Source organism: Hemiscyllium ocellatum, chromosome 2 (genome assembly GCF_020745735.1).
Source record: "Hemiscyllium ocellatum isolate sHemOce1 chromosome 2, sHemOce1.pat.X.cur, whole genome shotgun sequence".
Classification (NCBI taxonomy): Eukaryota; Metazoa; Chordata; class Chondrichthyes; order Orectolobiformes; family Hemiscylliidae; genus Hemiscyllium; species Hemiscyllium ocellatum.
The window spans coordinates 120,503,209-120,530,014 of record NC_083402.1 but is presented as its reverse complement, the minus strand read 5'-3'; the positions used below and the strand labels follow the sequence as shown (position 1 = coordinate 120,530,014).

At 38.3% G+C, this 26,806-nt stretch overlaps 1 protein-coding gene across 1 annotated transcript in view; it reads left to right on the top strand.

The window, feature by feature from the left end:
- Positions 1-26,806, top strand: part of elp1 (elongator acetyltransferase complex subunit 1) — a 71,270-nt gene that overhangs the window by 20,807 nt on the left and 23,657 nt on the right. The window contains exons 12-26 of the mRNA XM_060839496.1: positions 1,082-1,252; positions 3,037-3,136; positions 6,363-6,539; positions 7,139-7,245; positions 8,826-8,929; positions 9,495-9,548; positions 9,658-9,763; positions 10,109-10,224; positions 14,537-14,610; positions 15,439-15,517; positions 19,410-19,489; positions 20,171-20,302; positions 21,136-21,221; positions 22,004-22,152; positions 26,106-26,229. Coding sequence (XP_060695479.1) covers positions 1,082-1,252; positions 3,037-3,136; positions 6,363-6,539; positions 7,139-7,245; positions 8,826-8,929; positions 9,495-9,548; positions 9,658-9,763; positions 10,109-10,224; positions 14,537-14,610; positions 15,439-15,517; positions 19,410-19,489; positions 20,171-20,302; positions 21,136-21,221; positions 22,004-22,152; positions 26,106-26,229 — 1,659 coding nt within the window. The remainder of the gene's footprint in view (positions 1-1,081; positions 1,253-3,036; positions 3,137-6,362; positions 6,540-7,138; positions 7,246-8,825; positions 8,930-9,494; positions 9,549-9,657; positions 9,764-10,108; positions 10,225-14,536; positions 14,611-15,438; positions 15,518-19,409; positions 19,490-20,170; positions 20,303-21,135; positions 21,222-22,003; positions 22,153-26,105; positions 26,230-26,806) is intronic.

Sequence of the window (26,806 nt, the reverse complement as noted above, 5' to 3'; positions counted from 1 at the left end):
TTCAATACATGAAAATGTTTCATGTCCTTTCCCTCTCCAGCCCTGGCTTGTTTTGTTTTTGATGGGATTCTTTTGATAAAAATGTCTGAGGTTTACTGCAACAATTAGCTGGATTAATGCTAGAATAGCAGCAGTTTTTTTTCCCAGCACATAGAAACAGTAAAAGTGCAGCAGGCGTTTTGCATCCCATTCTAGTAAATTCTCGTGTCAGTGTAGGAAAGGACAGCATTCAAACATAATTGTAATGCGTTGACAGTTAAATAACCAATTTATGTTCACTTTATTTACTTGCATGTGTGGAATGACCTTTTAGGTGCAGTCTCAAAGATGCTAGAGTCTGTGGAACCAGCCTATAACAATGGCAGCTTTGGCAAAGAAATGGAAAATATGAGAGAGGTTTCTCCCTGCTGTCTGAATGTCTCATTGCTGTTTGTGATAGCTTGCTTTGTGTAAACTGGCTGCTGTGTTTCCAACATTACAACATTGATTCGGTATTGAAAGTACTTTGGTATTTTAGCATGCCCTGAGTTGTTTATTTAATTGCAGTTTTTAATATTTCCCTTTGTTTTACTTGTATTTCAGGAGATATTGTGTACAGATTTACAGTTTTCTCAGCGCATCTCTTGGAAATTATTTCTAATATTAGCCCCAGTAATGCAACAGGTTTCAAATTGAAACTTGAAACACCTTACACTTGTACATTAGTGAGAAACAGAGGTGGCATTTCAAGTCCTTATGTTGGATGCTGATTGACCTATTTCCAGCATTTTGATTTTTTTAAATTTCAGATTTCCAACACCTGCAGTACTTTGACTTTTCACTTGTGTAATGCTTTTTGTATGCCAAAATAATTTTGAAACCAATGGATAATTGATGAAGTATCATCACAGTTTATGTGTGCAGAAGTATATTTCTTTCAAACAAAGAATATTTCCTGGTACAACATCAATGGAGATGCCTTAGATTAATGTTTCCTATTTGAATCATGCACAATATCAGTTTTCAATGATGACACAACCAGTAGAGCTTTTAATTTCTATTTTGTTTGATTTAAGTAATTTTTTTTTCTTGACATTGACAGATAACGTACTAGTGACACCTTTTCGCCAAGCTGTGGTGCCTCCGCCAATGTCTGCATATCAGTTGCACCTGCCTTGCCCTGTGAATCAGATAATGTTCTCTTCAGACCCACAAAGGAGCAATGATTTTGCAGTCTTGACAGCAGATAACTATATTTCAGTCTTTGAGGCTGGTGAGTGTCATTGGATAGTGGCCAACTGTCTTAACGTAACAATTGTGAACCAAACATAAAACTTGTAATTTTGTAATCATGAGGATCCTGGTGATGTATGGAAGTCTACTAATTCTGTTATGGTCCCAGTTGATGGTAATAGCTGACAAGGTAAGCCCCAGAGTGAAACCTGGCTCCATAGATCATATGTTTACTTCCTGCAGTTGATTAACATAGTGGTTTTTATATTAAAGTTACAATGAAAAAGCAAACCAATAAAGCTTTATATATGTATATGTAAATTCTAAACTTACAAAGGCATTAACATAAATAACAAAGTTTCAACCCATTTGCAAACATTCCATTTTATATGTTAATGCTACAGTTCTATTACTTCATTCTCGGGAAGGTTAAATTTATTCAGTTGAGTTATTGCTGACTTTAAATTCTCAACTGATTTTAAATCAGTCCAGCAATTTAACTTTACTGCTGGTCCTACTTGGTCCTAAAGTAAGATGCTTTCGCTCCCAGGAATTTTATATATTTATTTTATTAAAGATATTTCAGAATAAAATATATGATGTAATAGAGATAACTCACTTGAATTAACCAATCTCTGTACATGGAATTCTGCAATGACAAATCCTAGAGAATTCTAAAGATTTTTTTATTCATGGAATTTTGAGGCATTAACTATATATGTACACTTTTATAATGACTTCTTAATCATGGATTGTAGTAAAAGTTACACTATCATGGCATGTTTATTCAAAATTGTTACTGCATCTAAAAATAATCGTTGGTGGAATGAATCCACTTAAAGATAAATTCAGGATTTACAAGCAAACAACTAAATTAAGGTTATCCTTGCAATCCAAGTATCTAATCTAAGATGGTTAATTACCTGTGCATACCCATGAAGGCTGATTTAATAGAAATTTTCTGATGCTGCCTGTTCATCTGGAAAACAGCTTTTATTGTTTATTGTTAAATCTTCCATGAAAGGGAGAATTCTGGACGAGAAACTAAGGAGTTTTGTTCACTGTAAATCGTTTCAAGGATTTGAGCCTCACAGCTAGCAAGTGCAAGTTACCCTGCATTTTCTGTAAAGCGTTTACAACTTTGCTAATGGCAAACATTCAAATTCTGCACTATAGATTTTTAGTATAGAGGTTTCTTTTAAAAGAGTAATAATTCGAATTCTATAAATTCATAATTAATTTTTTTGTTTACACAGTTTGTTTTTGCTAGCTACAGTAGGCATCAACCAACAAGCTCCAAAGAAAATTCTGTTTATGTCTATCCATTATTAAATCAAACATGACAATAATTGATATGGCTTAACCCATGATAATGCTAATTGCTGAGTCAAAAGAAATTGCTTGTATTCAAGCCCCTGTTAAGATTCTTGATAACATGCTGGAGGCTGGCATTTTGATGAGGAGCTGCTGTTAGAGGTACAGTCTTTTGAATGAGATCTTAAGCTGCTTTTTTGGCATTGGTCAAAGAAGGACACAGTTGTCTTACAGGTATTTATCCCTTAACTAACAACAATAAAATAGATCATCTGGTCATTGTCAGATGGCTGTTGGAGGGAGCTTGTAAATTGGATGCTACATTTCTCTACATTACAGCAGTGACAACAATTCAAAAGTATCTTGTTGCCTGTGAAGTGATCTGAGATATTCTGAAATTATGAAACCATAACCTTATAAAAATGTACATTGTTTTCAACGAACAAAATATATTTTTTTGTATTATTTAATGAATTTTCAGTGATTTGTATTTTTTCTTTACATGTGCAGGTGATGGTGTGAATCATGATTCTGCAGTTAAAATTGATGCTGTTGGTGAAAGTGGATCAAAGATATGCACCAGAACTCTGAAAAGGGTAAAAACATACAGGTCAGTTTATGTTGGTAGTATTCTTTGTCCCTGTACTTTCATAAACCTCTTGTGCAATATGAACTTGATCTCAGACTTTATAAATGCTACTGTTAAGGTGCCCACTAGTAAGTACGTGTGAAAGCTACTTTCCTATGTGGGTGTGGAAGGTTTTCTTTTTATTCATTATTGAAGAACAGTGCTTTAAAACTCCCACTGTTTTTCTTGAGAGGTTCATTGATAATGCCGATCTCCAATTTTAATTACTCTAGTGCTTTCAGTACCTAATCCTTGAGCTGTGGAATACCCTGCTTTAACCTCTCTGCCGCTGTCACCTTTGAGATCCTCCTTTAAAGTCAATTTATTATCTTTGTGTGAAGATCAGTGTCAATTTTCTTTTATAAACAGTATCCCTTTGAAGTGCCTTGGGCATGTTACTACATTGAAGGTGTTATATATAAATTCAAGTTTTTGCTGTTATGCATAAACTAGGTTAACGTGCTCTATACTGAACTTCAAACAGAAGTTTTTCCTGCCAGATGATACCAGTAGAGTCATAGAGTCACACAGCACAAAAACAGATCCTTTGATTCAACTCATCCATGCTGATCAGGTTTCCAAACTAAACTAATCCCATTTACCGGTGTTTGGCTCATATTCTTCTAAACCTTTCCTATTTATGTATATATCCAATTGTCTTTTAAATGTTGTAACTGTACCTACATCTACACTTCCTCTGGCAATTCATTCCACATTTGCATACAGTTCTGGTCGCCACACTACCAGAAGGATGTGGATGCTTTGGAGAGGGTACAGAAAAGGTTTACCAGTATGTTGTCTGGTATGGGGGATTTTAGCTATGAAGAAAGTTGGATAGACTGGGTTTGTGTTCACTGGGGAACACAGGAGGTTGAGGGGGCTTCTGATAGAGGTTTATAAGATTGTGAATGGCATGGATAGTGTAGAAAGTAGGAAGCTTTGTCCCCAGGGTGGAAGGGTCTATTATTAGGGGACAAAGGTTCAAGATGCGAGGTGAGGAAGTTTAAAAGAGATGTGTGAGGCATGTTCTTCACACAAAGGGTGGTGAATGCCAGGAATGTGCTGCCAGAGGAGGTGGTGGAAACAGACACAACAGCAGCATTCAAGAAGCACCTGAACGAACGCATGCGTTGAGGGATGCGGATCCTGTAAGTGAAGACTGTTTTAGTATGGAAGGGCAAAAGTGCAGGCTGAAGGGCCTGTTCCTGTGCTGTATTGTTCTTTGTATACGAACCATTCTCTGTGAAAATGATGCTTCTCATGTCCCTTTTAAATCTTTCTCCTCGCACCTTAAAAATATGCTTCCTTGCTTTGAATCCTCCCACTCTTGGGAAAAGACCTTAGCTGTTCACCTTATCTATGCCACTTATAAACCTCAACCTTCTACGCTCTACTGAAAAAAGTCCCAACGGTTCCTGCCTCTCCTTATAACTGAAATCCTATAGTCCCAGCAACATTCTGGTAAATCTTTTCCGAACCCTCTCCAATTTATTAATATCTTTTTCAGCAGGGTGACCAGAATTATACACTGTACTCCAGACGTGACCTCACCAATGTCCTGTACAATCTTAACATGACACCCCCAACTCCTATATCAGTGGTCTGAGCAATGAAGACAGACATGCTAAATGCCTTCCCACCCTGTCTACTTGTGATCCAACTGTGAAAGAACTATGTACTTGAAGCCCTTGATTTCTCTGATCGACAACACAACACAAGGCCCTACCATTAACTGTATAAGTCCTGCCCTTGTTTGCTACACCACAATGCAGTGTGCTGAGAGCTTAACTGATGAGAGCAGGTTGTTTGATGAAACTTCTATTCAAATAACTGCAGAAGATTAAGGGGTGTTTTAATTTAAACATATATAAAAAGATTTGTTTGAGTGGACAGAAAGAAACTGGTTTCCCCATTCAGGCAATCTAGAATAAGAGGAGACTTAACTTTAAAGTTATAGCTTGGTCATTCAGGCATGCTATCAGGAAGTACTTCTTTATGCAATGAGTATTGGAAATTTGAAACACTCTCAACCAAAAAGCTGTTGTGGCTGGAGGTCAGTTGAAAATCTCAGATCTGAGATTGATAGATTTTTGATGGGCAAAGTTATTAAGAGTTGTGAAAACAAAGTAGGTAAATAAAGCTACATTATGGACCATCCGCAATCCAACTGAATGGTTTACTCCTGCTCTTAAGTTCCTGAACTTACTGACCCAGACACAATGGGATCAGTAGTCTTCTGCTGTGCTGTATCATTTCGTGATTGCAAATTCTGACTCCTAAGTGGTGGCACTATGATTAATTAGCATGTTTTTATACATGGTGCATTGAATATCAAACTTCTAACAGCTATTGTTCAGCACATTAGCAACGCAGTTGAAAGGTGTGCCACTGGAAAACCACTGCAGGTCAGGCAGTATCCGAGGAGCAGGAGAATCAATGTTTCAGGCATAAGCCCTTTTTCAGGAATAACGTCGATTCTCATACTCCTCAGATGCTGCCTGACTTGCTGTGCTTTTCCAGCGCCACCCTTTTCGACTCTGATCTCCAGCATCTGCAGTGCTCACTTTCTCCAAATTAGCAACGTATCCTGCATAACCTAGCACCATGCAAGAGAGACAGCCCACCACAACCAATATAACAATTGACCAGACCTCACAAACAGTAACTCGTGTAAGCCTCTAAAGAAGTGGTAAACTTACGCTTGCAAAACAATCTCAGGCTTGCTACTCCACAAGCCAATCCATATTGTGAGATTCACTGAGCATTTCAGAGTACGTAGGCTTTTCCATGGGTTGCGAATGGGTTCCATTCTGGCATGTAAAAGTCAGAGCACAATTCAGGACAATGTAAAGCAGCTGTTGTACAGGAAATGTTTGGATATCAGGTCTTTACATTTTAAATCCATGAATGGGACCACGTTTGTAAATATGAATTTTTGTAAGTCAGGCATTTATAAATCTGCTACAGTACATTAAGAATGTAACAGAATGTGACAATGTATTATCACCAAAAAGCAGTATAAATAGAAAATATATGTTGAAATAATACTATCATTGTAAGTTTTACATATTAACTCTTCACTAGAATTAAATTTTGAAAATGTAATTTGGTATTCAAGGCATTTTATTCATATTAATTAGTTATTTAAGGATGACTAAATATGGAATTATTTTCTTGTTTTCACTTTTTGCTTTCATGAAAATGAAAGAATTAAGTTTGAAGAAGGAGGAAGTGAGCCCCTGACTCCATTGAAACTACGAATGATAACCTGGGTAAAGGAGAATGTATTCCTGGCTGTTAGTCAAGGTCCTAGGACCTCTCAGTCTATTGTTTGTCAGTTGCTAATGTCTTCAGAGGAGACTGAGGAAGGAGAGATTCAAATCAGGTATGAAATCTGATCCATTTTGTAGACTCAGAACTCAATCCATCCATCCTAATGGTATTGTAATTGTCCAAGTGCCAAGTTCTTATTTTTTGGCATATTAGGCGTGCAGTCTTAGCAGCATGTGGAAATAGTAAGGTTATGATACTTACAATGTCCTTCATCTTAGAACTTTAAAAGTTTGTTTTTCGTCTCCATTGTTCCCCTCCTGATATTCTATTCACACCTTTGCCTGAAACCATGCTGTGAACCAGAATTTATTGTCTACTCCCTTTAGTTAAATCCAGTTAATTAGAATATATCTTTAATTTTTTTTTACTCGACAAATGCCCTCTCCAATAGTTAAAACAAAATTCCTTATTTTTTCTGTCTATGTAGAGTCTAGAGTACAAATATAAATTAAAAATGCTGGGAATGCACAACTGGTGAAGCAGCATCCTGTTTCCTCACGAGTTTTAGCATTTCTTTTGCAGCATTGACAGTATTATTTCCTGTGGTATATCAAGTACTGTCCTTAAAATCAAATCCAGTTCTTTGAGGACAGCGACGGTTTATTGTTTTCTATAGTAGGTTTACAATGATGGTGTTGTTAATTGTTCCAGGTCTCCTGTAACTGTGGATGGGCACATAATCAATCTGTGTCACAACCAAAAGACTGAGACTGTAGCTTTGGAGCTTTCCAATGGACAGATTCTAAGATACCTCTGGGGTTTGTATATTTCTAATCAAGCACTTAAATAGAAGATGGACAGTGTTTTATCTTGCAAGTTTCTGTTAGAGAGCTTTGTTCAGCAGCATATCTCATGAGCACATATTTGTGGGTTCACTGCATGTCATTTTACATCTTTTAATTTTATTGGGCTGAGCATTCTGTGCAAAATACACTTTTGGTGGATAAAGACACTCCATCACAAACAGAATAATTTACTTGCATTGGTCTCATAGCCAAGAATAAAGATCCTTTTGAAAATAGGAGAGTGAAAGGTAACCTAATAAAGACCTTCAAAATGATGAAAGTTATTACGGAATGCTTCGCAACCGTTTCCGCACTTTGATCCTATTTCAAGGTTTGAACATTGTTGCAAACTCTCAGTAAGAACTAAGAGAGCAGAAATTGGGGGCTGTGAGAGAGGGGGCCTTTTGTAAGAGTTCCGTGACAGTCAGTGCTGCCTTGGAGTTCATGATCCCAAATTCCGACTTCTTGCTTGGGATCTCGATTCCCACTTTGGGAAGACCCAGAGTAAACACAGTAAGTGTTTTCGTTCATACGGAAAAACAAAATTAAAGGCTATCAATATGAGGTAGAAATTAAATTGGGAACTCAAGATAAATGTCATTACCCAAACCATGATGAGAATGTTTCAATTCACTACAGCATGGAGCAGTTCAGGTAAATAGTGTTGATGTTTTCCAAGAAGAAACTAGATACATGTAAGAGGGAGAAGGGAGTAGAAGGTTAAGCTATGGATTTAGATGTGGAAGGATAAGAGGAATCTCGGTGATGTATTGTCTTAAGTAACTGTTAACCTTTTTCAAGCATGTAGAAGGAATTTTCTCTCCACTTCTCCACAACTTTGCTGCCAAGCTTTCATCCTGACTTCAACTTGTACTTCAGTATGTTCCCCTTTCCGCATACCAAATTTAACTTAGGCAGTGCTTTAAGACGTAGTTGTTTGATCAGCTACAGTTTCATTGCCTTATTGTTGGCCAGTTATCACTGTCAATTCTCTGGCTACTACTTTGCGGGATGATGATGACTAAATGTATTTTCTGAACAGAATTTTGCTCTTATTTGCTTTGTGGTGCAGTACTCGGTACCTATTGTATTGAAGTAATATGGTCAGTAAGTTGATTGATAGATTGTTAAGACAGTGTTGTGCTGAGTATCTTCGTGCTACTTGTGTTTATATTTAGTTGAGTGAATTATAGACTTGCAGGTGTGGGGTCTGAGGGAATGGCACTAAAAACGTATGTGTTTTTATTTTGTGAAGAACAGATCTGTGTAATTCCACTCTTTTCATCATGTATTCATTTTCCTGAACCCTAAAGTGTGGAAATTCTGTCCCTGAACACATCACTCGATCACTTTCTTCAGTACTTTATTTTAAAATACTGTTTAAAATCTTCCTCTTTGACCAAGCTTTTGCTTGGTGCCATAATGCCTCCTTCTGTTAATTGCTTTCATATTTTGACAACATTTCTGTGATGTAATCTGGAAGAAGTTGTATGAATGTAAGTCATTGACGTATATACAGTATATTACTATTTCAATGTCTCTTTCACCCACAGATTCCTCTGAGGCATGTATACAACAGTGGAAGTCAACTACTGGATGTTTAGTACAGTTTCCTCAACCTTGTGTAGAGACAGCTCTATGTACAGTTGATGGTGAGGTGAGTAACTTTAATTTCTCTCCCTCCTGAATGTGTCAGCTGCTTGCCAGGCCACTGTCCCACCGGCACCAGATTCAATATGGATTCTTGTGCAGAATCCTATTCTGAATGCTCATACCTGTATGTTAAGTTTGGCAGGCTGTCAGGGCATCACAAAATCAGCTCACCTATTGAACTGTAGACCTTCCTGCTTTTATGGTTCAGCTATTTATTTCCTCAACCTTCCCTTGGGCAGTCAGTCCGAATTGGAAGGGCAGGGCATGCTTGAACGATTAGGGAGCTGGTTGGAGGTTTGTGCACTCCCAGTGACACATTGACTTTCCCTCTGTATGTTCCTGTCAAAGTATCTCAACGTGTTTGGTATTTTTTCGGATAAGCCTTCTCCATTTTGCTGGTCACAAAGCCGGCAGCAGATGTAGTTGACCTCTTGAAGGATTTTTTGAGAACTGAAGTGTTTCCTGTATCTCTTACATCATTAACAAACAGAACGGGATAGCTCTGTTTTAGTACTTCAAGCATCTGTACCTAAAATTCTTGCAGTATCCCTATCTGCTGTCTCTTCTAGGAAATGGTCTTGGGTCTGACAGAAAGATCTCGTTTCTTTATTAATGACTTAGAGGTAAGTTGTGACTTTACTTTGAAAGCATTTGGTTATCTTTTTCTTTATATACTTGAAACATTGAATGCCATTTTAATATTATTTTGGTGATGGTTTTTGTTCTAAACAGATAGCCTTCAATGCCACTTCATTTATAGTGTGTGATGAGTTCCTGTTGTTCACAACCCATTCACACATCTGTCATTGTCTGAATCTTGGGACTACTTCATTAAAAGGTGAGTGCTTAAAGCACATGCAGTAACCCGGATTAAGGTGTTTAAAAATCAGTGTCATTTCTAATTTTGTTTGTTGTGAGAAGGAATTCCAGGGTAAAATAACAATTCTGCCACCCATCTTGATGCAAGTTCAAGTATCACCTTCTCAAGGACAATTAAGGAAAGCTGGCCCAGCAGCAACTCCTACAACCTATAAAGAAATAAATAAGGAAAACTTGAATCCAATTGAGCAATCATTCTCTTTAACCAGAATGTTTTTGCCAGTATTTGTGAGCAACTTGATAAAGCTTTTACAATGAGAATTTGACCATCTAAGATTGTTGAATTTGCTGTCTGCACAAACAGCTTTATCCCAATTTTCAAGCCATGTGTCCCAGCCTAATGATGAAACAGTTCGTAGGGTGGAGAGAGGATCTCGTATAGTGACTGTTGTACCCCAGGACACCAAACTCATCCTTCAGGTTAGTAATGACATTATTTATATGGTTTGCTGTTCTTTCTCCCAGGTATCGTGCAGCAGCTAGGATAAGGGGTTTAATAATTGGGAACAAAATCAAAACACAAGCCTCTTTTTATAAACAGATAACTTCTCTTTGAAATTGTGATTCAACTTTGAAATCCAGCGCTGTACCATCATGGCAAATTTAGTGACTAGATTTACAAAAGATGGTGGGAAATCTGGAACTTACTTCATGAAAAAACTGTTGAAACTGGTGCCAATTGAAAATTTCAAGATGGTGATTGATAGTTTTTTGTGAAGTAAATGTTACAGGACCAAAGTAAGTAAAAATACAGAGCCACCATGAATGGCAGAGCAGTTTTGAGGGGCTGAATTGTCTCCTTCTGTTCCTATGTTTGTTAATTTGCCTATACAGTTATGTTAGGGGGAATGACTTCTCTTTGGTATCACAGAATAATACAGTACAACCTGTGATGCCTAACTAGTGGTACTATGACTAAGTAGCTAGACTTTTTTTTTCAATTAATGAACAAAATGCCAATCTCAATTATTAACTAGTACCCCAATAACATCTAGTAAATAACCGGATAGTGTAATAAAGTCCCGTCCCTATGATCGCTAGAACAGGAACAGCAGGACTGTTAATACCCATGGAGCATTTTCCTATTGTTTCACTACTTTTATGGGAAGGATGAAAAGCCTTAAAGAATGTGCTAGAGCTGCTCGGGAGGATTTAAACTAGGAAGATTTTTGGGGTGGGGGGGGAGGAGAGGATGTGGAGTGGCGTTTTTGATAAGGAATATCCATTACAGCTGGACTTGGAGGATATTCCCAGAAATTCATCTAAGGAAGTGATTTGGGTGGAACTGAGAAATAAGAAAGGGATGACCATCATATTGGGATTGTATTATAGACCCCTAATAGTTAGAGGGAAATTGAGAAACAAATTTGTAAGGAGATCTCCGTTATCTGTAAGAATAATAGAGTGATTATGGTAGGGGATTTTAACTTTCCAAACATAGACTGGGACTGCCATAGTGTTAAGGGTTTAGATGGAGAGGAATTTGTTAAGTGTGTACAAGAACATTTTCTGGTTCAATATCTAGATGTATCTACTAGAGAAAGTGTAAAACTTGACCTACTCTTGGGAAATAAGGCAAGGCAGTTGACTGAGGTGTCAGTGGGGGAGCACTTTGGGGCCAGCGACCATAATTCTATTAGTTTTAAAATAGTGATGGAAGAGGATAGACCAGATCTAAAAGTTGAAGTTCTAAATTGGAGGAAGGCCAATTTTGACAGTATTAAGCAAGAACTTTCAAAAACTGATTGGGGACAGATGTTCACAAGTAAAGGGATGGCTGGAAAATGGGAAGCCTTCAGAAATGAGATAACGAGAGTCCAGAGAAAGTATATTCCTGTCAGGGTGAAAGGAAAGGTTGGTAGGTATAGGGAATGCTAGATGACTAGAAATTGAGGATTTGGTTAAGAAAAAGAAGGAAGCATATGTCAGGTGTAGACAAGATACATCAAATGAATCTTTAGAGTATAAAGGCAGTAGGAGTTTACTTAAGAGAGAAATCAGGAGGCAAAAAAGGTCACATGAGATAGCTTTGGCAAATAGAATTAAGGAGAATCCAAAAGGTTTTTACAAATGCATAAAGGACAAAAGGGTAATTAGGAAGAGAATAGGGCCCTTCAAAGATCAGCAAGGTGGCCTTTGTGTAGAGTCGCAGGAGCTCGGGCAGATACTAAACGAATATTTTGCATCAGTATTTAATGTGGAAAAGCACATGGAAGATATAGAATGTAGGGAAATAGATAATGACATCTTGAATAAAATGTCCATATTACAGAGGAGCAAGTGCTGGATGTCTTGAAATGCATAAAAGTGGATAAATCCCTAAGACCTGATCAGGTGTACCCTAGAACTCTGTGGGAAGCTAGAGAAGTGATTGCTGGGCCTCTTGCTGAGATAAGTGTATCATCGAGAGTGACAGGTGAGGTGCCGGAAGACTGGAGGATGGCTAGCGTGGTGCCACTGTTTAAGAAGGGCGGTAAAGACAAGCCAGGGAACTATAGAGCAGGGAGCCTAATGTTGGTGGTAGGCAAGTTGTTGAAGGGAATCCTGAGGGACAGGATGTACATGTATTTGGAAAAGCAAGGACTGATCAGGAATGGCTTTATGTGTGGGAAATCATGTCTCACAAACTTGATTGAGTTTTTTGAGGAAGTAACAAAGAGGACTGCTGAGGGCAGAGCAGTAGATGTGATCTATATGGACTTCAGTAAGGTGTTCAACAAGGTTTCCCATGGGACACTGGTGAACTAGGTTAGATCTCGTGGAATACAGGGAGAACTAGCCATTTGGATAGAGAACTGGCTCAAAGGTAGAAGACAGAGGGTGGTGGTGGCGAATTGTTTTTCAGACTGGAGGCCTGTGACCAGTGGAGTGCCACAAGGATTGGTGCTGGATCCACTACTTTTTATCATTTATATAAATGGTTTGGATGCGAGCATAAGAGGTATAGTTAGTAAGTTTGCTGATGACACCAAAATTGGAGGTGAAGTGGACAGTGAAGAAGGTTACCTCAGATTACAACAGGATCTGGACCAGATGGGCCAATGGGCTGAGAAGTGGCAGATGGAGTTTAATTCAGATAAATGTGAGATGCTGCATTTTGGTAAAGCAATCTTAGCAGGACTTATACGCTTAATGGTAAAGTCGTAGGGAATATTGCTGAACAGAGGGATCTTGGAGTGCAGGTTCACAGCTCCTTAGGTAGATAGGATAGTGAAGAAGGTGTTTGGTATGCTTTCCTTTATTGGTCAGAGTATTGAGTAGAAGGGTTTGGAGGGATATGGGCCAGGTGCTGGCAGGTGGGACTAGATTGGGTTGGGATATCTGGTCGGAATGGATGAGTTGGACCGACGGGTCTGTTTCCATGCTGTACATCTCTATGACTCTAATGATGAGACTTGACAGTCCAAAAAGGATTCGAGGCCCATCATGGCTTTTTTAAGGAGGCAGTTAGTTGTCCTATACTACTCCTCAAAACCCAAAAAATATATCCGTATAAACATTTATCAAAAGAAGCTTGTTTACAAAAGCATGCTTTGTTTAAAAAACAAGTTGCTGGGAGTTGCCACATAAAGTGTTTTTTTAGCAGGGCCTTTAGCCAGGATTGCACTGAGTCACTTTTTTATTTTTTAAAAACCATTTTTTTGTAATCAAACAAACTCAAGGAATCAGAATTATCTTAAAGCTAAAGAATTATGAGTTCTGCATAAAAAGCTGACCCCAATATTCATGATTCTAGGCTGTATTTCACTGTGCGTGTTTAGTGATAGTGTGCAAGCCATTGTATTTTATGGGAGTACAGTAGTATTATGTTCAGAATTGTGAATGGCCAGAATCAGTGATTCAGACCATAGGAGAGCAATAACATGGAGATAAACTAAGGAGTGTGTTCAGCTCTTGATGCAACTGTTTAAGTGACAGAGTTATACAGCATGTAAACAGACCCTTTGGTCCAACCAGTCTACGCAACCATAATCCCAAACTGCCCGCGCTTGGCCCACATCTCTCCAAACATTTCTTATTCATGTACTTATCTAAATGTCATTTAAATGTTGTAGCAATACCCGCATCCACCACTTCCTCTAGAATTTCATTCCATGCAAGAACCACTCTGTGTAAAAAGAAATGTCTTTTTTAAATCTCTCCCCCCTTTAAAAAGTATCAAGTTAAAGTACATAAAAGAAGTTTTAAATAATCCTTGGATGATCAAATGGATGATGATGGAATAGTGTAGGGGAACGAGCTGAGAATAGTTCACAGATCGGCGCAACATCGAGGGCCAAAGCGCCTGTTCTGTGCTGTATTGTTCTATGTTCTAAAGGTACAAATATAGTGCTAAAGAAATCTGTAAGTGAATAATGTAATTTCCCCTCTCTCCCTGCTTTGTGAGCTATTTTACTAGCTTAAAACACTATATATTTGTTCTACAACAATTTGTATTTATGTAACACCTTAAAAAATGTTCAAAGGTGTATCATCACAATTATCAAACACAATTTGGCACTGAGCCATGTTAGTAGATATCAGTGCAGGTGACCAGAAACCTGGTCAAAGACAGAGGTTGTGAAAGATAAGAGAAGTTAAGATGTATAGAGGTTTAGGGAGGGATTTCCAGAGCTGCTGTCAAGTGGAGCTGCAATGAAAATCCGGATATGCATAAGGCAATAATTCAAGGGCAGAAGAGAGTTGGAAACACTGTTTAGAATGTATTGTAAGATCAATGTTGTCTGTGCAGATGCCACGTGGGAATCTGGAAGTCATTCATCATCGAGCACTGGTATTGGCGCAGGTGCGAAAATATCTGGACAGGTCTGTAACTCATTAATCATTAAAATCAGAGTTGAAGTTGGGAACCATTTTAAAATTTCAGATTTTGCAGTGATTTACTATTAGGGTTTATGCCTCCTTCTTGAAAGCTTTAATTGCTTTCCTTAAAGCAGACAGTTTAAGGGGACATCTTGTAGAGGTGAGAAAAAGTATAAATAGTTTGGATCAAGTTTACTGGGAGTAACTGTTTGCATTGGCAGATGGTTAGCATCAGAGGACACATCTAAGATGATTGACAGAGAAGTTGGCGGGGGGAACCATAAAGATTTTATTTTCTCAGCGAGTTACAATGATCTGAAATGCCTGTGCACTGTCTTAAAGGTTTTTGGGAGAAGATTGAGCAGTATCTTTCAAAAGTGAATTGGATAAATATTTTGACAGGAACAAAAATTGTAGGTCTCAAGGGAAAGTGCAGAGCTTGGTGGACAAATTCACCAGCAGTTCCCAAGAGCCTGGATAGACATGAATGAGCAAATTGTTACTTCTGCTGTAAGATTTTATATTTGGAGGAAAACATGGATCTTGACCCCTCCCAGTGTGATTACAAGCTTAACATTTAGTATGGCAACCTCTAAAATAAAGGTGGCTGTTCTGAAGCTCCAACCAAATGCTAACAGCTGCAAGGAATTTTTAAAGCTTCACAGTTTAACATATAAAGTTTTAGAGGGTCTCAATAAGTGGCAGCATTTTGCAAATCTCCATTCATACGGGTTTCACTGTCTATTAATAGAAACAGGAAAACTGTTGCAAAACAATTGGAGCATAAACCAGTGACTATAAATCCAGCCTGTTTATTTACCTCTTCTTTAGGCTTAAGTTCAAGGAAGCCTTTGAATGTATGAGAAAGCTGAGAATAAATCTCAATCTCATCTATGATCACAACCCAAAGGTGAGTATTATTATCCAGCCTTTTGAAAGTCTTTCACCCTGTTTGCCATAATACCATGTTGTTTTGCTGAAGGGAGCAGATTGATACCCAAACTACCAACACCGTAATTTCCACATTACAGCTGATAAACCGATATCTTTTGTTGATTCTGCTTCCTGCAGAAGGCAAATGTGGCACCGTTGTAGATGTATTCCTGGTTATGCATCTGTAAACTGAATTATAACTGCCAGCACAGTGAAGCAGCATCTTTTTTGTTATTGAGGAGGCAGAGATAATGCAATTCATTCAGAGCTAAGCCAACCCTAATTAACAACTATCCTTCCATAATTTGCCAGTTCACAAGGGATCATGAGCATCTTTCTCTATTCACTGCAATTCTGGTATTCTTCCCTCAGGTCAGTTTCTGATCTTGTATATCCATCTTGTCATTAGTCAGTCTGGCCTTTTCTTTCCTGATGTTTCACCTTCTAATGTATTTCACGCTAGATTATCACAGTGCTTTTTCTGTTGGTTGCACTTTCTTAGTTTCCATTTCTTTGCTTCACCATGAGATGCTTGACTCTGATTTTCCTGTGAACAAGTTCATTAGTTCTTGCTCTCAGCTGGTGCTCAGGACCATTTGCCAGAGACGCGTTTCAAAAGCTGTAATTCCTGTCTCATCAGCCTTATTGAGTGAGAGTCCAGCTCTCACAGCCATTCAGTGCTTTACTCCATACCAAACATTTGTTTTTTTTTTGTCAAGAGTTGGCAAGTATTAAATGCTGAGACAATTAAATTTGACAGTTATTAAAAATGGTGAAGAGTTTAGATCTAAATAAAAACGAATAGAAATCTTTCAATGGTTGATGAGTCCATAACCAGTGGGCAGTAATTTTAAGTAGATTGACAAATTTGAAGAGGAATACTTTCAGGGATATGAGAAAATAGCAGAGGAATGAATGAACTTCTGAAAAAGAGTCGTACCAGACTCAAAGTTAACTCTGTTTCTCTGACTACAGTTGCTGTAAGACTTGCTAAGTTTATCCAGCATTTTCTGTGACTATTTAAGATTTCCAGCATCTGTAGTATTTTGCTTTTATTTGGGGAATGGAACTAACTGATTGGTCCAAATATGCAAACATTTTCTATGAACTTGCCGAATGGCTAGACTGTCGGGACTTGTTTGAATTGAGGTAAATCCCTGTGGGTGGAAATTGAGGGGCATTGATAGGATAAATAGACAAAGTCTTTTCCCTGGGGTCGGGGAGTCCAGAACTAGAGGGCATAGGTTTAGGGTGAGAGGGGAAAGATATAAAAGAGACTTAAGAGGCAACTTTTTCACGCAGAGGGTGGTACGTGTATGGAATGAGCTGCCAGAGGATGTGGTGGAGGCTGGTACAATTACAACATTTAAGAGGCATTTGGATGGGTATATGAATAGGAAGGGTTTGGAGGGATATGGGTCGGGTGCTCGCAGGTGGGACTTGTTTGGGTTGGGATATCTGGTCGGCGTGGACAGGTTGGACCGAAGTGTCTGTTTCGATGCTGTACATCTCTATGACTCTATATTGTTGGTAAGAGAAAAAAAAGCAAGTATAGATTTCTAAGTTTTCTGATTGAAGTATTTTTAAAAATCAAGCTACAATGAATTTTTTCACATTAGATTCCTCATTGACTTCAGAGAAGGCAAGCACATGATTATTTTGTTGGAAAAGCTTGAAAATCACTGTTAAGCTCCCTGAACCAGGCAGACAACGTCAGCACTGGCCAAGTATGGTTCTCAATGTGTCTATTTACCAAAAGGACATACTGCAGAAACTGAAGTGCCAATCTGCAATCATTCCAAAAACAAAAGCAAAATATAAAATCTGAAACATAAGTGAAAATTCTCTCCAGTTCCTGCATTATCTGTGGAGAGAAAGAGTCAATGGTTCAGATTTGTGACTAATAATCTATAATTGTTGCTTGTACATGTTTTCTACTTCGTATTGGTGTAGTGACCGTTGATGGGTTTTGAAGCTGCACAACTAGAAAAAGTATAACATTTTTATGTTCTTAATTTTATTGTACCTGAAAAATTAATTCGTCAGGGATATTTAAATTGTGAATATGCTTGTCACAATGTCCATGTGCATGAAATAATTGTGCTTAGGTATGCACCATGGTGTTTGATATGGTAACATTTGTTGTTAGTGACAGCTAGGTTATTATAATTTTATAGAATTAAATCTTTCAAGACCAACCTTGGTATTAGTATAATTTTAAAAACAATGAATACCTTGTAAATATTGCACTGCTGTCCTAGTGATGGTGATGTGAATTTGTGGTATAACATGAAATTTTCTTTAATTCAATACCAATATAAACATAGGTAACCTTTTGTTAAGGCTGTTCTGAACATTTGGATTTCTCTTGCTGAACACTTAGTGAAATAATTCCTAGACCGGCTGAGGTGCTTCCTTAGATGCTTTTTAAAAAATGTTTGTAACGTTTTTCTTCTACTTTTGTGGAATTTTTATTATCTTTAGTTATATCATTCCCCAGATTCATAAGTGCATCGTGTGTTGCAGATTGAGTAGGAAACAAAAATGTTGCATTTTGAATCTCCTTTCAGGATCTTGGGACATTCCAAAGAGTCTTAAAGCCAATGAAGTATTTTGAAGTGTAGTCACTGTTTAATGAGTAATATGGAAGTTACTGTGCACACAAAAGTTTAACATGATAGATTGATAGAATTTACAGCATGGAAACAAGTCTTTCAGATTTACTGGGCCATGCTGTTTTTTATGCTCAAGCAAACCTCCTCCTCCATTTCTTCATCTCACCTTTCAGTATTCCTTTCCATTCTCCTTCATCCAGTTTTTGCTTAAATGTATCCATGCTCTTCACCACAACCAATCCTTATGATAGCAGCTTTCACATTCTGACTACTCTGCCTAGATAAGAAGTTTCACCCTCATTCCCTATTGAATTTGATAGTACCTTGACTTTATACTTACGATCCCTTGTTTTGGACTCTCAAATAAACGAACATATCTTCTCCTCAGAATCTTAAAAGACTCCTCTTAATTCACCTTCCAGTCATCTGTAGTAAAAAGAGCCCTAGCCTGGTCAGCCTTTGCTGTAAGGGTAACCTCTCAATTCTGGCATCATTCTTATGATTTTTTTTTACCGTATGCTGTGCATTTTATATCCTTTATAGTATGGGTCTGGAACTGCATGCAATAATCTTAAATCAGTCTAGGAGGAGAAAGGCTGAAGAAGGTCTTATGCCCAAAACGTCGATCCTCCTGTTCCTCGGATGCTGCCTGACCTGCTGCGCTTTTCCAGCAACACATTTTCAGCTCTTAAATCAGTCTAACCAGCTTTTGATACAAATTTATAGATTTCTTTGTTAATTATCTGTTTTAGTGATGTTGGTTCAGAGGTGAAAATTGGTTCAGGGAGCACTCCCCTGCTCTTCTTAATAATATTATCATAATCTTTTACATTCAGCAGAAAGAGTAGGCAAGGCCTTAATTTATTCTAAGGAAGAATACAAATGTGTAGCACTTCCTCGTCGTCAGCCTCCGTTCGGTAGATTGCAGTATCAAATCAGGCTGAATGCTCAGTTAACTTCACCCAAGGGAACATGATAGTGATTAACTGAAAACTCAGTTTGCTGCTGTAACCAAAATTAACAACTTACACAATAGGAAAAAAAAATTACTGTTAATAATTGTCCTGATAATGGGTTATAGTAGGGAAAAATATTTGATTGATCCAGAGCATGACTAAGTGTATTGTGCTGCTCAATGACCATCGAACACAAAGGTAAAACACTGATGTGCATTGATTGGGTGTTGTCTAGGGTTTCACTTATTTGTAATACGAGTATGTATTTGCCAATGTTTGCACATCTTTTTATCTTTAGGTATTTTTGGACAATTTGGAGAACTTCGTAAAGCAGATCAATTCTGTAAATTACATCAATTTATTCCTGACAGAATTGAAGTAAGTGCCATTAGAAGTAAAACGAAAACTTTCATTTCTGCAGCATCTTGACTACAAAAGGTTGTCCCTAACTAAACTTTTTGAATCATGGGACGGGGCATTTTATATCCACCTAAGAGGACAAATCATGGGGCCTCAAAAGAAAAGCAGCACCTTGGACAGTGCAGTATTCCCTCAGCACTCCACTGGAAATGTCAGTCTAGATTTTTGAGTTTACTTCTCTAGAGTTGGACTTTAATTGCAATTTTCTGGCTCTAAAGCAAGGCATTGTTACATAGCTAGCAAGGAACATGCACTATTTCTCAAAGATTTTGTTGTGGTTCATGGCTATAACAGCCCAATCCTCTGTTGCATCTTTGACAGATTAAGTGTACTTCAAACAGCGTGCAGTTTTCTTCCTCCCTCAGGACTCCATATTGCTCCAGTGCTGACATCCCCAGCACTAAATTTCCTCCGGGTTGTAGCAAGCATGCCACATCATTGGGTGTAAGCTATACCTCCAATCCTACCATGTTACCACAAACTGAGGCCAGTTTCATGGTCCTTTAGCACGTAAATTTGGCAAATGTACATTCAATGGGCATTTGGAGGGAGAAATTATGTTTTAACAAGTTTTTTTTAAAATCAAAGACTCAGCATCCTTAAACCCAATGTTGTGCATATGCTACTCTTCTTTTCCAGAGAGGAAGATGTCACAATGACAATGTACCCATATTTCCACTGCTCATCAACTTCAGCACGTGCAACTGGGACTAAGGTGAACACAGTATGTGATGCACTGTGTAAAACTATGGAGAGAATCAACCCTCACAAGTAAGAAAGGATTGCATTATATATTGCTTTGCATAGCCCATGGTGGCATAAACACTTTGCAACCAATGAAGTATTTTCTGAAGAGTAGTCAGTGTTGTAATGTAGGAAACATGGCAGCCAATGTGCACAGAGCAAGTTCCCACAGTCAACGAAGTGGAGTCATTAGATCATCTTGGCCTTTATTGTTGTTGGTTGAGGGATAAATGTTAGCCGAGGACATTAGCAAAGTCTCTCCTGCCCTTCTTTCAAAATGCTGGTGTGGGCTATTTTACTTTGATCTTAATCGGCAGAGACGCCTCAGTTTAAATTTTTTTCTAAAGCTCAGCAATACCAACAGTGCAGCGCTCCCTCAATATTGCACTGGGTGTGTCAGTCTGGATTTCATGCTTAGGTTTCTGGTTTGTGGCTTGAACCCAAAACCTATTAAACCAGCAAGTGTGCTTCGCACTAAGCCACAACTAAAACTAATGAGATGATTGCATAAGCTGAAAGTGGGATAAAATGATTCTTCCTACCTAAGAGGAGCAGAGGTCAGAGAATCTGTACTGCATTGTGTTATCCTTAGTACTCATTGTCCATAGTCGTTGATAAAGTAATATTGTAAGGTCATTCATTATAGTAAATCAGTAACTTTCAGACAAGAATGAACTAACATTCAAAACCATTTGGAACAGGACATCTTTCTTATCTTCCTTTAGAATGCCTCAAAGTTACTTTACAATACTTTAGAGATCAGTTCTTTATAATTATTTCCCATGTAAAAATGTATATATTATAATCTTGTAAATTATTACTTCTAGAATGCTGTTCATTTATCTGTGATTTTTATATAGATACAGTTTGTCAATACTGACCTGCCATGTGCGAAAACGTGCTCCAGAACTGGAAGTTGCTCTTCAGAAAGTCCATGAACTGAGAGGTAATACTTAAGTAATGTAGACAAATATTCAGCTATATTCTAGCACTTTTCTGAAGCATGTTGGTGATATCATTACACAGGAAGGAGCCCTTCAGTTGAAACCAATAACAGAAGGACTTCAGTTGCAGTTCTCATTAAGTGGCTACATTCTGTTCCTGTTTTTCCATAGCATCACTCTGTTACCTCTAGGAAATAATTAGAATTCTATTCCTGCCTCCTTCAGAGGTATGATGCTGTAATGTCTGAACCTGTACTATACAAAAAAGATTTTTTGGAAAATAAAATTATAAATATATTTATATTTTACCTTCAATAAAATGTACAAGTCATATAGCCCTGAGTTGTTAATGAAATAAGGTTAATACTAGCTATTCTTAGTTCTCACCCAGAATTTACAGCGCAGAAAAAGCCATTCAGTCCAACTAATCAATGTTGGTATTTATGCTCCGTTTAGACTTCCTCTTAATCCTCCTTTGTTACTCTATCGGTATATCCTTCTATTCCTTTTTTCTTAAGTCTTTCCAGCTTCCCCTTTAAGGAATCTTTTAGTTCTTCACATAACTACTGCATATAGTACAAGAATTCCATTCTTTTGGGTAAAACAGTTCTGCCCAATTTTTCTATTGGATTCGCTAGCAACTTGTATATTGGTTGAATGTTATTGTTAAACTAGAGTGACTAGAGCTCTTTCTGTAATAAGGTCCTCCTCCTGTAACAAATGTGACCAGCACAAATGCACTGTCCTTCATTTCTTACTATCATTTCTAATTGCAAACTTGCAGTGAATCCTCCATCTGACCCTGAAGCAGTCAGTGCTGAAGAGGCCCTGAAATATCTCCTCTTCCTGGTGGATGTTAATGAACTGTATGACTATGCAGTGGGCACATATGACTTTGATCTCATGATGATGGTCGCAGAGAAATCACAAAAGGTTGGCATGCTTTGTTTTTTTTAATACTTGGTTTTGTTTTAGCAAATGTTTTTTCCATGCTCTGTAGAGAAGATTGTCAACTACAGTGAACTTATTATCCAAGATGTGGAATGTGTGAAATTGTTACAATTAGAACAAATATAGAAATTGCTGGAAAAACTCACAGGTCTGTCAGGATATATGAGAGAAACACCATGAATGTTTCTAGTTCAATATGACTCTTCCTCAGATGTTCTGAAGAAGGATTTTGAGTCTGATATTATTCTAACTTAATTTCTCTCTCCTTGAATGCTGCCAGACCTGCTGAGTTCCTCCAGGACAGGTGTTTGTTTCAGACTTCCAGCATCTGGAGTATTTTGCTTTTACCAACAGTTGGACACAGTTTATACAATAATAAATAAAATTGGACTCTTTGAAGAAGGTCCAAAGTAAAAAACACAAACTGCAAATGCTCAAATTTGCAATAAGGAAAATGTTGGGAAAAGTAAAATAAAGCATACACTGAAAACATGTCATTAAAAAAAGAAAGAGCTCAAAATACTGGGCGACATCAGTGGAGAAGGTATTCTGACAAAAAGTTATCAACTTGAAATGTTAACTTTGTTTTTTTATTCACAGATGCTGCTGACCTGCTAAGAATTCTCAGCATTTTCTGTTTTTTGTTACTGGGAATATACAGCAAGGTTTAGCAGAATTGATAATAGGGCAGCACGGTGGCACAGTGGTTAGCACTGCTGCCTCACAGCGCCTGTAGACCTGGGTTCAATTCCCGACTCAGGCGACTGACTGTGTGGAGTTTGCACGTTCTCCCCGTGTCTGCGTGGGTTTCCTCCGGGTGCTCCGGTTTCCTCCCACAGTCCAAAGATGTGCGGGTCAGGTGAATTGGCCAAGCTAAATTGCCCGTAGTGTTAGGTAAGGGGTAAATGTAGGGGTATGGGTGGGTTGCGCTTCGGCGGGTCGGTGTGGACTTGTTGGGCCGAAGGGCCTGTTTCCACACTGTAAGTCTAATCTAATCTGATAACTTGTTGAACTGTGTTTTTTTGGTAAAGAGCCTTTCCCATCACTGATGACTGTAGGCATGGTTTCCCTGTCTGCTGTCCTTCAGAAGGATTCTCCTTGTCTCCGCTGTTAAGAGACAATGCAAAGATAAGGTAGTTCTTCTAGGGTAAGATAAAGAAGTGAAAGAATAAGCTATAATGGATATTTTTGACCAACTGTGTTTAATGGCCAGTTACGGGCAGCAGAGCCCAACATGTTTTTTTAGATTGCTATTAATAGAAAACAGAAGACAGTGGCTGAACAAAAAGGGTAAGGGGTTGTTAGGTTCAGATTTTATTGTCACTTGTACTCAAGGACAGGAATACAGTGAAAAGTGTTAATTGTCACCACACATGGTGCCATCTGAGGTACCTAGGTACAAAAACAACTTAGATTCAAAGTAGTAAGAGAAATGAGCGTTTAAAAAGTTAAGCATTACTACATAGATTAAGTAGAAAAGTAAAGCAAGGAGGACGGCACGGTGGCACAGTGGTTAGCACTGCTGCCTCACAGCGCCAGAGACCTGGGTTCAGTTCCTGCCTCAGGCAGCAGTCTGTGTGGAGTTTGCACATTCTCCCCGTGTCTGCGTGGGTTTCCTCCGGGTGCTCCGGTTTCTTCCCACTGTCCAAAAAGATGTGCAGGTTAGGTGAATTGACCATGCTAAATTGCCCGTAGTGTTAGGTGAAGGGGTAAATGTAGATTGCTCTTTGGAGGGTTGGTGTGGACTTGTTGGGCCGAAGGGCCTGTTTCCACCCTAAGTAATCTAATCTAAATAAGGTAATACAAAAGTCTTTCATAGTTTAAATTAGGAAAATAAAGGAATAACTTTAAAAGTTCAACAGTTTTCATAAGTCCTCCAGTTATGTTGCTCTCTGGGAGACCTCAGCTATCTGTTCTCGTGCTGCTACCATAGAAACCATCGCAGCTGCTGAAATTGCTGCTTCTCTGATCTTGCCTGGTGCTTCGGGAACATGCAAAAGGCAGGATCCACTCGCATGCCAAACCAAGACACTGCTACAAACCACTGAGAGACTGGCAGGCAAATTGTCAAGGGACTAGGCTGAGACCCACCATGACCCACTGAGAGACCAGGCTGAGGTCTGCCATGAGCTGCTGAGACACCAGGCTGAGAACTGCTGAGCGACCAGGCTGAGACCGACTATGAGCCGCCGAGAGACCAGGCCAGGAGCTATCGAGAAACCAAGCTGGGACCCATCATAAGCTGCTGACAGACCAAGCTGAGACCCGCCACAAGCCACTGAAAGTTGCTAGGAACCAGGCCAAGTGATGCCAGGAGACCAGGCCAAGATCCTCCTTGAGCCTCTGACAGACCAGGCTTAGACCCACTGAGATACCAGGCCATGTAAGAGGTGAACACCAAGAAGGGGAAAACACCAAAAAAAAGGGGAAATAAAGAGAAGCAAACAAGAAATACACAGGAGTGGAGGAATTCCAGTTGGACTGTCCTACTGCACGAGGCAGTGGATCAGGAGAGAGAGGTGACTGGATAGCAAGGGTACTTACATTCGTGATAGAATTTTTTGAAGAAGTGAACAAATAGTGGATAGGGAACTGTCCATAGATGTTATTTTTATGGACTTCCAAAAGGTATTTGATAGTGTCTCTCATAAGACATTTGGCAAATGTTGAAACTTCTGCATTTGAAGACAGTATATTGACCTGGTTAAGATGTTTGTTGAGCAACAAGTGACAAAGAGCACAAGCAAGTATCATTGGCAATGCTGTAATTCGTTGGGTCTGACTAGTAATATCTTAGGTATCTGTATTGGAGCCTCAACTATGCGCAAAATGTATTAATGACTTCCATGATAAGATAGACAGCTGCATATTTAACAATGCTAATGATACAAAAATAGTCAGCATTGTAAGTAGTGTAGGTGGAAGCAAAAAATTAGAGGCATTAATATATTAAATGAACAGGAAGAACTGGCAAATGGATTTCAGCATAGGCAAATCAGATGCCTAGGACTTAGAAAAAGATGCAAAAAAATGCTGGTGAACAATTAGAAACCGAGGAATTCAAAGAAACAGACAAGAAAACAAGGACTTAGAAGTCCAACTGCAACTGGACAAAACCCTGATTAGAGCAGATGTGGAGCACTGAGAGCGATTCCAGGCACCCAACCTTGAAGGATACATTGGCATTGGAAGCAGCGTAGATTTACTAGCGTTTTCTTAGGTCTCCCGAAGCTAAATGATCAAAGACGATTAAATACATTTAGTGTTGTATCCCCAGGAAATTTAAATTAAGGGGTAATTAAATCAAAGTTTTCAAAATATTGAGAGTGATAGATGGAAGAACACTATTTTTATTGTTAGAGAATCTAATACTAGGGATAGCTTAAAATTGGTATGAAATCAAGTCTGAAATTATTAAACGTTTCTAACAGAAAAGATGGTAGAAGTTTAGAACTGTCTTTTGCAAAGGTGGATGCAGTTGGTTGTCTACTTTAAATCTGAAATTGATAGCTCTTTGATTATCAAATGCGTAAATGATATGGGGCAAAAGTGAGTACATAGTTAGCCACAGATCATCTGTGATTTTGTTAAATGACACATTAAGTTTGAACCACAAAGTGATCCACTGCCATTCCATGTTGAAAATGTGTTGCTGGAAAAACGCAGCAGGTCAGGCAGCATCCAAAGAGCAGGAGAATCGACGTTTCGGACATGAGCCCTACTTCAGCCCTTTTGCCATTCTATGTTCCAACTTATATGAAATAAAATGAGGTTTTGAAATTTTTTTTGACCGCATTCTATAGATTTGACCTTTTCTTAGAAAAGAAAGTACTGACTTAACTTGCATGAGGTCATTTTTGCTAAATCAAAACCTGCTTCTGCTAAAATTAGATAACTAGTATCACAAGTGTACTGGAATATTATTCTTGTTTCAGGATCCCAAAGAATATCTACCATTTTTAAACAACTTGAAGAAAATGGAAACTAATTACCAGCGATACAACATTGATAAATATTTGAAGCGATATGAGAAAGCTCTCAACCACCTCAGTAAATGTGGTAAGTGCAACTGCAAAACATTGTATACGTTGTGATTTCATGCTTAAACAGCTCATTGAGAATTTGAGGTGTTCAGGGGGTGGGCGTGCCAAATTATCTCCAAAGAATTTGTGTGTCAACATAACATCCTGTGGACAGGCTTGTACATGTTTAGAGGAGGAAGGAAACACTAATTTTGAAATTTATTTTGGCATGATCATATTCGGTATTAGAAGGAATTTTTTTTGACTGTATTCTGCAGATCTGATTTTATTTTAGGAAGGGAAGTATGGACTTGACTTCCATGAGGTCATTCTTGCTAAATCAAAACCTGCTTCTGTTGAAATTATGTAACTAGTTTTACAAATTTCATGTAAAACAAGTCTGTTGCAAATTAACAATATTATCAGTCATTATGAGGTTAGTTATCAGAGTTTGTATTATATGGAATATTGGTTACTTTATAATATATAACATATCAGCAAGATGTTGTATTTGTATAGTGCCTTTCAACTTGAGAAAATGTCCGAAGATGCTTTGCAGATCTATCAGACATAATTCAACACCACGCTACATACGGAGATATTGGTACAGCCAA